At 38.1% G+C, this 11,879-nt stretch overlaps 1 protein-coding gene across 10 annotated transcripts in view; it reads left to right on the forward strand.

Moving 5' to 3' along the window:
- Positions 1–11,879, forward strand: part of eef1da (eukaryotic translation elongation factor 1 delta a (guanine nucleotide exchange protein)) — a 34,414-nt gene extending 22,535 nt beyond the window's left edge. For 4 of the 10 annotated variants that reach the window (XM_017358747.4, XM_073919582.1, XM_005163594.5 and 1 more), the window contains 6 exons: positions 4,140–4,205; positions 4,662–4,749; positions 8,545–8,645; positions 8,721–8,921; positions 9,014–9,208; positions 11,750–11,879. In XM_017358747.4, coding sequence (XP_017214236.2) covers positions 4,140–4,205; positions 4,662–4,749; positions 8,545–8,645; positions 8,721–8,921; positions 9,014–9,208; positions 11,750–11,788 — 690 coding nt within the window. In that variant the 3' untranslated portion in view covers positions 11,789–11,879. 10 annotated transcript variants of the gene reach the window in all.

An 11,879-nucleotide genomic window follows, 5' to 3' on the forward strand; every position in this document is an offset into this window, starting at 1 on the left:
CTTATAGGTATGTCATTGTCATCAGAAATTTGTTTAGCCAAATCATATAAGTTAATACCTAACCTGTCAAAGCTTTTCTTTATCTTTGTGGCAAAATGATTCATTTATTGTATATTCAATTCATTGTTAATTTGTTGGAAGCTGTAGGGAGGCGGTTGCCATTTTCTTTTGTCTTAGTTTTCTCCTGTGTAAGAACAGAAAGAGGTATTGTATTTTGTTTTCTTTTATTTATTAGTTTAGTTAGATTGAAATATTGAAGTTAGGATGTTTTATGTTGGCCTAGACCCCTCCTGAAGACATGTTTGCTTGCTTATTTTTTTGACGCTAAGCTTGTTGTTTTTGTGAGTCAGTAGAAGGGAAATCTACATCCAAACCTCCACCACTTTCTTTATTACTCCTTCCCAACCCTAGACTGGGGAGTAGGGCTGCTCGATTATGGGAAAAATCATAATCGCAATTTATTTTGGTCATAATTGTAATCACGATTATTCAAAATGATTATCAGTTAAAATCAAAAATGTTCGCCCTCCTTTGAATATTCTTATGTATGAATATTTCCCAAATTATGTTTAAGAGGAATTCACAGTATTTCCTATAATATTTTTTCTTCTGGAGGAAGTCTTATTTGTTTTATTTCGGTTAGAATAAAATCAGGTTTAAATATTTTGAAATCTAATTTAATAGCTCTATATCATAAGCCCCTTTAAGCAATATTTATTTTTGATTGTCTGCAGAAAAAACTGTTATACATTGACTTGCCTAATTATACTAATTAAGCCTTTAAATGTGACTTTAAGCTGAATAATAGTATCCTGAAAAATATCTAGTAAAATATAATGTACTGTCATCATAGCAAAGATAAAATAAATCAGTTATTAGCAATGAATTATTAAAACCATTTTGTTTAAACTGTGCTTAAGCATTTTCACTGTAAGAAAAAAAAAAACTTTAGCTATAAAAGTCCTTCAGTCAAAAGCAGTGAGGGATTTTCTCCTTTTGTTGTTTGATTAATGATAAAAACATGCGGCACGAGTATTGCGCGCTGTCACTTTAAGAATAGTTCGGCTTCGATATGGTTTCTCTTTTGCATGTCTTTTGATTTCTCACCTTGTTTATTACACAAATGAGGGTTAATATGAATAATCACTAAACTCTGACACAAATGTGCATGTATTTGACCATTAAAGCGCTCGCATTAAAATGGCGTTAGATTTGTGTGCTCTGCTCGTCTTCGAGCCTGTGCGAGGCCAAGCGTGGCGTATACACACACAAGAGCATGTGCTCTTTCGCGCTTTTAAAAAATATGAATGATGCGCATCCCGTGCTGCAAAAGTTACATTACAGTACATACTTTTAGTCATTTTCACGTGGAACTGAGCTTTGCAGAGCAACAAATGTGTACAACTGAAAAGGGGGCAATATATGCTGGAATAATTGTTTGTCTGAATTAATGGTTTTTCATTATCGTTTGAAGCCGAAATCAAAACCGGGTTTTCCATTAATTGCACAGCCCTACTGGGGAGGTTGTAATAAATTGTAATAAAGCACGTGCTCTCATGAATAATTAAGGAGCAGGGTCTTCTCATAGGATAAGACTAAAAACTCAGTCTATGAATAATAACAAGAAACCGTCACATCATCGCTGGGCAGGCAGATAGCGCTTTTGATCTAGCCTCAATAATGATTTTAAAACCGGAAGATGAAATTAGCTGACAAAAGCTCAAAATGATCCAGTTTCCCCCTCAATTAAAGCTGACAGGTGCTAACATTGTCTTAAGTGATGCTCAACACAAATCTGTTAACATCTTAAAAGTACTCCAGGGTTGCTTGAACATTTAAGGCAGTTAATACATGAACGACATCTATTTGAGGAGATACTTAAAAACCTGTTTTTATGAGAAATATGTAGAATATCAGGCTTATCACTTTGAAATTATCTTAAATTGATCAATTTACCACCTTGAGGTGGTAACTCACACTACGCACGATTGAACCATTCCCAGGCGTCATTGTTTCCTCTTCGCCTTTGCCTGCACTCACACTGCATTTTTTTTTTTTTTGTCTTCCAAACCTGAGCACAATTGAATCATCTGATGGGACTGTTCAGTTAGGAAGAGAAGCTCTTTTGTTCCATGTACTATGGAGATTGCTTTAGTTATTTTTTTTTTTGTGTGTTATTTTAAGTTGTTTGAAATGCAGTGAAAGTCAAATCTAGGGCTAACGATTATTTTACAAATCGATCAATCGGTCGATTTATTTTTTCGATTAATAGATGAATCGTAATTTTAAAAAAAACATTAATTTCCAACCCCTTTATTCAAAAAAGCTCATCTCTGAGCTGTTATAATAATAATAATAATAATAAGAAGAAGAAGAAGAAGAAGAAAATGAAGAAAAATAAAAGTAGTTTTGTCCTGTTTTCAATCCAAATATTTTTATATCAAGATACATACTAGACACATGAAATAGCATAAGATATTGTCTTGTTTTCTGGAAAAAAAAAACACTAAGTGATTGCTTAAAAGAAGTTAAATTATTTGCGAATTGGCTAAGAAAAATAATCTTAATGAGCACGCCAAATCTCACGTCGTCGGTTTTCTCAAATCGTGTCTTTGATAGTTCATACTGTGTGATTGTTACTCACGTGCATGAGCACCAATTTGCCTGTGATTTCAGGCATTTGTCAGCGATTTCTGGAAACCTGTCGGCGAGTCAAAATCGGGGCTAAAATCCTGCAGTCTGAACTAGGCATTACTGAGAGCTCTGCTCAGCGCCAGCTCTCTCTGCTTCAGCTCCAGACATTGCGCCAAAGCTCAGTTTGATTTTCTCAGTTGCTGCTCTAAAGGTAAACTAGTTAGCGCTAACTTGTCAAGCTGCATAAGGAGTAAAACATCAGCACCAGGGACTTTACGGCCCTTCCTTCTGTGGGATTTTTGTAGTATTGTAGTGATTTACCCAGCTGTTAAACTCCCTTCCTGCTCATCCCTGTTTGAGGCTTTAAACCCTGCATCAGTGCGCGAGAGAGACCGTGTTCACCCCGCTCCATGCTGAACTAAAGGTTTTTTATTTATTTTAATTTTTTTTTTTTTTTAAATAATCAAACGTATCCGTGTCGCGCGACACAACAAATCAATTATGAAATTCGTTGCCCACACTTTTAGTAATCGATTTTTATTGATTTAATTGATTTGTTGTTGCACCCCTAGTCAAATCTTTTGCTGAACAGATCCACCACTTTTGACGCTTATAAATGTTCATGAAGTCCTCATGTTGCAGGTATGAGGTTTGCTGAACGTGACAGCTGATGTGCAGCGAGAGGATTGCGTCTTTAATAAACTGATAGTTCACGTTCATTGAAAAGTAACATTCATTCATTAATTTTCTTGTCGGCTTAGTCCCTTTATTAATCCGGGGTCACCACAGCGGAATAAACCGCCAACTTATCCAGCAGGTTTTTATGCAGCGGATGCCCTTCCAGCCGCAACCCATCTCTGGGAAACATCCACACACACACTCATACACTATGGACAATTTAGCCTTACCAATTCACCTGTACCGCATGTCTTTGGACTGTGGGGGAAACCGGAGCACCCGGAGGAAACCCACACGAAGGCAGGGAGAACATGCAAACTCCACACAGAAACGCCAACTGAGCTGAGGCTCGACCCAGCGACCTTCTTGCTGTGAGGCAACAGCACTACCTACTGCGCCACTACCTCACCCTGAAAAGTAACAATGATTAATAAATCCATATGAAACAGCCCTTTAAAAGTGATGTGGGGTCTTCAGTTTCATGCTCAGGCACGCTTTGCACTCACACTACAAGTGTACTGTATCAAAGCCGAACCGAACCGTGCTTGGGTACAGCTCTTTTAACTGGGCCCAGTCCGACCAACTGAACCATGCTTGTGCCTGATTCAAAGCACTCACGCTTGTTAAACAAACCAGAAATGGGGTCAAATGTACCTGGGCATGGTTCAGATAGCCTAGTGTGAGTACACCCTTAAACCGCAGCAATAACCGAAAGTGATTTATGGTAATTTGCATTTAAATTTTAATCAAGCTAGCCTCAAGTGTTACAGTTGTGTCTGTTTTTCCTGATGTGTTTTCTGCTTGTGCCGACTAAATGTGAACCTCAGGTGAAGACTGCTCTTCAGGGTAGTAAAGGGCACACGCGCGCTTCAAAACCACGGGAGAGGAAGAGCGTAAGTGCTGTGAGGCGCTTCAGCTTCACGTCTGTGTGAAAAGCATGCGACTGGAGCCTGGAGCTGTGTGGATCAGAAACACACAGATAGTGCTTGACATCTACAAAACAGCCCGTTTTCTGTGTGACTGGTGTTTTTATGCACATTAGGGGAACACACATCATGCATGACCGAGTTTCAGGCATTGTTTTAAAGTTTCAGCCCTCACTAAAGCAAACCGCATGCAAATTCAAGTGGAAAATGAATGTAATTTTAATGTTTTAAATGCTGGCTTGTTATAAATGCACACACAGGATTTCCTTGGGGATTTTAGTTGAGGTTTACAGAGGTTTTGTTTGGCATGCAGTCATAACTCTGCATGATGTGTGTGTGTGTGTGTGTGTGTGTGTTTTTATAAACAATCATCTCTTTATTAGATTTAATTCACTAATATTGAATTTTCCATCTGATTTGCAGAGTCAGAATGCCAGCAAGTCTGAAGATCAGAGCGAACTGGTCTCACGTCTGAAGAGTCTTGAACTGGACAACAAGAATCTGCACAGAGGTACAAACATACAGTATGAGGAAAGACAGAAACGAAGGCTGTTTCAAAACCTAGTGAGCTGCCTACCTAGACAGCAGCGTGACAGCTCCTGTCTTGAGGATTGTTTGCGCGCTGCAGAGATTTAAACTGACAGCCTGACCTGAAGTCATTCGTTTTCAATAGGAGTTGACAGTTGTCAGCGGTAGAATGCTGGCGATGTAATGTAGACCTGTCTGTAGATGTAGCACAGCTGAGGAGAGTTGAACTTTATGCAAATGAGTACCAGACATTGATGCTTATATGTAAATGTAACGGTGTAATGAAATATGCAAGTGGAAGTTGGAGGTGTGATGGGAACTGTCATCAATTTAAGTCAGGTCATGATAAGTGAATGACAACTTTACTATCACTGGGTGACATTTGGGATGAGAGTTTCAAAAGTAAAGTTTGGGTTTTTGTGGGGATTTAGTGAGGATACTTTATATAGTTATTTTCAGCATTTTGTCTGGTAATCCAAATCTTGGAAATAATTTGGAGAATTTCTAAATTGCCATAATATTAGTTTTGTTTCTAAGACACACTTATAGAGTTTATTAACCTTTTCATTTAGGGTTATAATACATGAAAGGTTTTTTTTGAGCTGTTGACAGTCGTATATGTGTCCCACACTGCTAAAAAACACCATTAGGACACAAATTTCAGTAAAAATTTGTTGTTTTTGCGTTATTTTGAGTAAATTCGTACTTCCGGTTTGAAACTAATTTTTGAAGCTGCATCACAGCCATGAGATCTTAGCTTGTATTCCAGCAAGTAGACTGGACGTCTGTACCTGGGAGTACCTTATGACGTCTCTGAGTGTGCTGCATTCATTCATGAGTAAGCCTTGGTTCAAACAAATCACTGCGCTCTATTGTGTATGCGGTGCAACTTCATTAATATGCATGATAGCTTTGAAGACTGTTTTCACCTGTTACAGTGTTCAGAGGCAGAGAGACGCCATGTTGCTGATGTCTATGTAAACACAGTCCCTGTTTTTCTCCTCTGCATCTGAGTGTTTGTTTTGCCTCTGAAAATCAGCGCGTACCCAAACCGACACTCCCATTTTTATGCAAAATTTTACTGACCTTCCCTCTTTTTCTCCTCCGACACTTCCCTCTAAATCAAGCTGGACACGCCCACTTTCCTGACTTTTTCCAAAGTAGAGGTGTGGGGAAAAAAACCTGCTGAATCAAGGGGGTTTCATGGCCCTTTAACTAAATAGAACCAAAAATAATTCATATTTGTGTTACTTGAAAGAGTGTATTGCTTGAAATAATTCTGTTTCCAATTAGACATTTATGTAGGTCTGTGATTGTCTCAGGGATTTTTATTTTTCAGTTAAACTTTTCACTGTGTATATCCATCTTAACTTTAGCTTTTTAGTTCTTTATAAAACTTTATTTTTATTTTAGGTTTAGCAATTTTAAATACTTCGGCTATTTATTTCATTTAGTTGCCAAGCAACTATGGTTCATACAGTGCATCCAGAAAGTATTCATAGCGCGTCACTTTTTCCACATTTTTTTGTTACAGCCTTATTCCAAAATAAATTAAATTCATGTTTCCTCAATTCTACACACAATACCCCATAATGACAATGTGAAAAAAGAGTTTTTGAAATGGTTTCAAATTTATTTAAAACAAAAAAAGAAAAATCACATGTACAGAAGTATTCACAGCCGTTGCTCAATACTTTTTGAATATGATGCCACAAGCTTGGCACACCTGTCTTTGCGGTTCCTCTCAAGCTCTATCAGGTTGGATGGGAAGCAACAGTGTGCAGCCATTTTCAGATCTCTCCAGAGATGTTCAATAGGATTTAGGTCTGGGCTCTGCCTGGGCCACTCAAGGACGTTCACCGAGTTGTTGTGAAGCCACTACCATTGATATTTTGGCGTTGTGCTTTGGGTCATTGTCCTGCTGGAAGATGAAGTGACGCCCCGGTCAAGAGCACTCTGAAGCAGGTTTTCATTCAGGATGTCTCTGCACATTGCTGCATTCATCTTTCCCTCTATCCTGACTAGTCTTCCAGTTCCTGCTGCTTAAAAACATCCCCACTTCATGATTCTATCACCACCATGCTTCACCGTAGGGATGGTATTAGCCTGGTGATGAGCACAAGGATCTAACCGCAGTGATGTAACTTCAAAATTTATTTTCAAACCAGAAAAACGAATTTGCTCGAAATAACGCAAAAACAACCAATTTTCACTATTTAAAAATGTGTTTTGGTGTTTCGTGACCCTTTAACATATAGACTCAATGCACTCTATGGCACCTTTGAGTGTTGTCTATTATGTAAACTCACACAAATAATATATATTTTTCCCTGTGTATCTTTGAGGGGATTTAAGCTAGGTTGTAAAATGTGCATTTAAATGACAATACAATTAGTTGTAGTACATGTCACTTATTCCTTTGCATTGTCAGACCCATGCTCTACCATTTGGACTTCAAATTTTGACTGAAAATTCTGTTAAATGAGTGTTTCAAGAGTTCCCACTTAGATACGCTTGGCGATTTAAAAGCAGGTTTGGCATGCTCTACCGGGAGAGAACCCTGAGCTCGGAGATACTTGTGCCGCCCAGTCAATAAGCATTTAAAGGTGCAATAAGTGATTGTCTTTTGAAACATTTTTTGTTGTGCTGGTTGAAAGTCTCTTCACAGTCCAATAGTCATGATTACAGTAAAGGATCTAAATGTATTTATGTATTTTTATAATCTGGGTAAAGCATCAAACAAAAAAATGTTTATCCAATTAAATAGAGTCGGACCGTCATCTCCCCTAATTCCGATAGGCAGGTCAGACTGTCTGTCAGCAAATGTAGATTCCGACTTCTGCATGTGTTCACGCAGATCCGCCATTAGCGCGTGCCCGTCTGCATCACAAACGCATGCGCGCGAGCGAGCTGCTGGCCGCTCGCAGATGCCAAGTCGGAGCTGGAGGCGCGGAAGGACAGCCCTTAAAGCGGCCGCGCGATAACAAGACGGACCGGGAGAAATCAAATGCTGAATTGAAACTTTTAAATACCTGAATCAGTAATTGAGTTACTTTAGCAAGCTGGAGGAAGGACGAGACCATGGCTGTAGTATTACTGTTAGACAGGTAATGTTCTGTTTTGAAACTATTTTAAGTTAGATTGTGTTTTGTTATGAATGACTTATATGCACAGACGTGTTGTTCAGCCACTGAAATCTCCCGGTGAAAGATTGATGTGATTATTTTCAGTTTCGTAAGGTTCTTTGACAGCATCTATAATGTAGATTTAAAATAGCACGTAAGTGTGGCTAGGTAATAAATGTAATTCCTGCACGGCGCTGGCACTAACTAACTGGCGAATGACATGAAGGGTTGTCTGTCGGCTGTTGTGACGCAGTGCGCACACTCTCGATTTCAGGGGGTGTGGCTTTGAATCACAGTCCCTCCTCACCGTCCAAAGATAATATGCTAAGCGGTTAGCTTTTTGGCAGATCACCTACTGCACCTTTAAGGGGATCCGAGATCAGGTAGGTTTTAAGAGCTCCCTCTTAGAAAAGGGAGGAAAAGGAGGAGATGGGGTGGAAGGGGGGATTCTTCCAAAACGAAGATGGAGCAGTAGGGAGAAAACAATCAATTTATAGTAAGCTTGGATCACTATAATTAGATTATTACTGATTACAGATGAGAAGCCCGTCATGCTCGATCATATCACATGCTCCTCTCGAAATGAGTTTGTGAAACTTCCCATTGTTTCTGCTTGTGATGTGTGAAATTAACAAATCTATTGTTGTTTTCAGTGGTGGATGATCTGAGAGCCACACTGTCCAAACTGGAGTCCAGAATGGCCACACTGGAGAAAACTCAAGCACCAGCTACAAAAGGAGTTACTGTCATCAAGGTATATGTGAAGTCCTGAAACTCACTTTTGTGCATCAAACCATATCTCCTACATGCATATTTACTTTATTTGAAGGCTGCTCCTGTCCAGAAGCCCAAGGTGGAGGAACACAACGGTGCAGATGATGAAGACGATGACATTGACCTGTTTGGCAGTGATGAAGAAGACGAAGAGGCAGAGCGCATTAAAGCAGAGCGTGTGAAGGAATACTCCCAGAGAAAAGCCAAAAAACCAGCCCTCATCGCCAAATCCTCCATCCTGCTGGACGTCAAACCTGTAGGAGACCTTTAGTATATACACCATCTTTAAAACGATCCTCCTTCCTGCAGAGCTGTGGTTTGTGATGTGTGTTTTTTTTTATTGATCAGTGGGACGATGAGACGGACATGTCGAAGCTGGAGGAGTGTGTTCGCTCCGTTCAGATGGACGGGCTCCTGTGGGGAGCTTCAAAGCTGGTCCCCGTCGGCTACGGCATCAAAAAGCTGCAGATCAACTGCGTGGTCGAAGACGACAAAGTGGGAACAGACATTCTGGAGGAGGAGATCACCCAGTTTGAGGACTACGTGAGTGCACAATGTTAAAAACTCCTGAAGGTCACGTTTTAACCCCAACATGAAGTAGATATATTTAGGACAAATATCATATTTGATCACTTTAACCAGACTGGTGGTGGTTTTGTTTTAGATGATCTGTTTCTGTTTGTTGTTGTGTGACACAATAGTTTTTAGAAATTAGCTGTTAAAAGGATTGTTTAAAAATCTTCTTCATTATCTTCACTTCATTATAGGTGCTGTATGTAAGTTTTTGACTCTTCTAAAGCTTAAAGATACCATATGTTTGCAAATACTTAAGTAACATGCTAGGTGAACGTTCTTGTTTATTTGAAAAACAATCCTGAAGTCAGATATTCCGCTTTCAAATTGTGCGTTAAGTGCTGGACGTCTGTCTTATGTTGAGATTTTTTTTAAACCGCTCACTGCCACTTCAGCCAATTAAATTTCAGCACCCCAGGAAACAGCGTATTTTATGCATTCATTCATTCAGCAAGGCTCTCAAAGCATGCATCTGTGACTGAAATGTGACCTCTGGTGGACAGTAGTAGACTCTGAAATGAGATGAAGATTCAGAGTTCCACATGAGGTGGTTATTATTAGCATAAATAAATATGTTACAAATGTAAACATTAGATGAGCAGGTTACATTGTTAACCCCGTGTCCTAACAACACGCTACGTGCGGAGATTTGCAGTGATAAAAGCACTTTGCACCAGACGAAAAGCCCTTCAGAAATTTAATGCAGCCATTCAGAAGCACAGAATATGCACTTATTCATGAAATAGTAAGGTTTATAATGTATAATACTTATTAAACTTCTTTAGCATTATTAAATGTAGATGCTAAGTCACTGATATGATGGTTCTGATATGATGGTTTGCAGTTCTGATGTTCAGTTTCAAATGGTTTATTTTATTTTTAAGATCCGAGCTGAGCTAGCTGCTGCTGCGTTCAGTATCCAGCTTATTCTTCCTTGACAAGCTGGCGCAGCCATTGGAATCTTTTTGGCTCGAGACTTCCGATCTCATTCACTTCCATTCATTATCAGACTTTAAAAACAAGCAAGGAAATTTTCACTGTATGTCTGATAATATTTTTCTTCTGGGAAAAGTATTGTTTGTTTTATTTCGGCTAGAATGAAAGCAGTTTTTAATTTTTTAAACAAACTTTTAATTTTTTAGGAACAAAATTACAGGGTCCCCGCGGGGTCTTAAAGTATTAAAAAGTCTTAAATTAAAAAAATTGAAATTTATGTCTTTAAAAAGTCTTAAATTTGCTGTTCTAGGTCTTAAATATTTTTGCACTGGTCTTATTTTTGCGATGTCCATGTAACACTACATCTAATGCTCATTTAAATTATTTTTTGTTGTTGTTGCTAGGTTTTTGGGGTGTTGTAGTTCATTATTTCACAGGTCCAATTGTAATTTGCGGTATTACAACTACAAAAAACGTCAACTTGCAATAGCCAATCAGCTTTCTGTTATTAAACTCAGTGCGCGCGGCGAATGTGACGTCATCGCTGTGTTTGCGGAAGTTCGCTTTGAGTGCGCGCGACATGATTTCGGCTGGCAGAGTATGCCATTATTTCACTGACAAATGTCGCAAGCGCAGTTTTATAAGTCGGGAGCGTTGTAATGCGAGAGAGCGAAATTTAAAGAACTTTATTTTACCCCTAATTTTGTGCTTTTACATTTTCTCTCGCGTGTTTTTGATATTGCGATATAGGTCTTAAATTTAATACTTAATGGTCTTAAAAAGGTCTTAAAAGGTCTTAAATTTGACATTATGATATCTGCAGAGACCCTGAATTAGTGGCCCCTTTAAGCTATATTTTTTCTCGATTGTCTACAAAACAAACCATCGTTATACAATAACGACTTGCCTAATTACCCTAACCTGCCTAGTTAACCTAATTAACCTAGTTAAGCCTTTAAATGTCACTTTAAGCTGTATAGAAGTGTCTTGATAAATATCTAGTCTAATATTATTTACTGTCATCATGGCCAAGATAAAATAAATCAGTTATTAGAAATAAATTATTAAAACTATTATGTTTAGAAATGTTGAAAAAAAAATTTCTCTCCATTAAACAGAAATTGGGGGAATAAAAAAGTGGTCTAATAATTCAGGGGGGCTAATAATTCTGACTTCGTGTGTGTGTGTGTGTGTGTGTGTGTGTGTGTGTGTGTGTGTGTGTGTGTGTGTGTGTGTGTGTGTGTGTGTGTATATATGTATATATATATATATATATATATATATATATATATATATATATATATATATATATATATATATATATATATATATATATATATATATATATATATATATATATATATATATAGAGAGAGAGAGAGAGAGAGAGACATAAATATTAGCTTAGATTTTTATCAATGACAAAAATAAAAGTTCTATTTGTTTTCTTTTATGTTAACTTTGAGGCAAAAACATGACAATAAGAATTTTTTATTATTTTTGTTTAGATTAAATATGAACATTCTTACCATTTAAATGTGAACCCAAGTAATTATTTTCTGTGTTGTTATGCAGGTCCAGAGTGTGGATATTGCTGCCTTCAACAAGATCTGAGCCTCTCACCATGAATCATGACCTCACACAGAGTTACTGCTGCTTTTCTATCACACGGTTACCAATAAAACTGTTCAGCCACGTCAACAAA

The sequence above is a fragment of the Danio rerio genome, chromosome 2, assembly GCF_049306965.1.
Source record: "Danio rerio strain Tuebingen ecotype United States chromosome 2, GRCz12tu, whole genome shotgun sequence".
Lineage (NCBI taxonomy): Eukaryota > Metazoa > Chordata > Actinopteri > Cypriniformes > Danionidae > Danio > Danio rerio.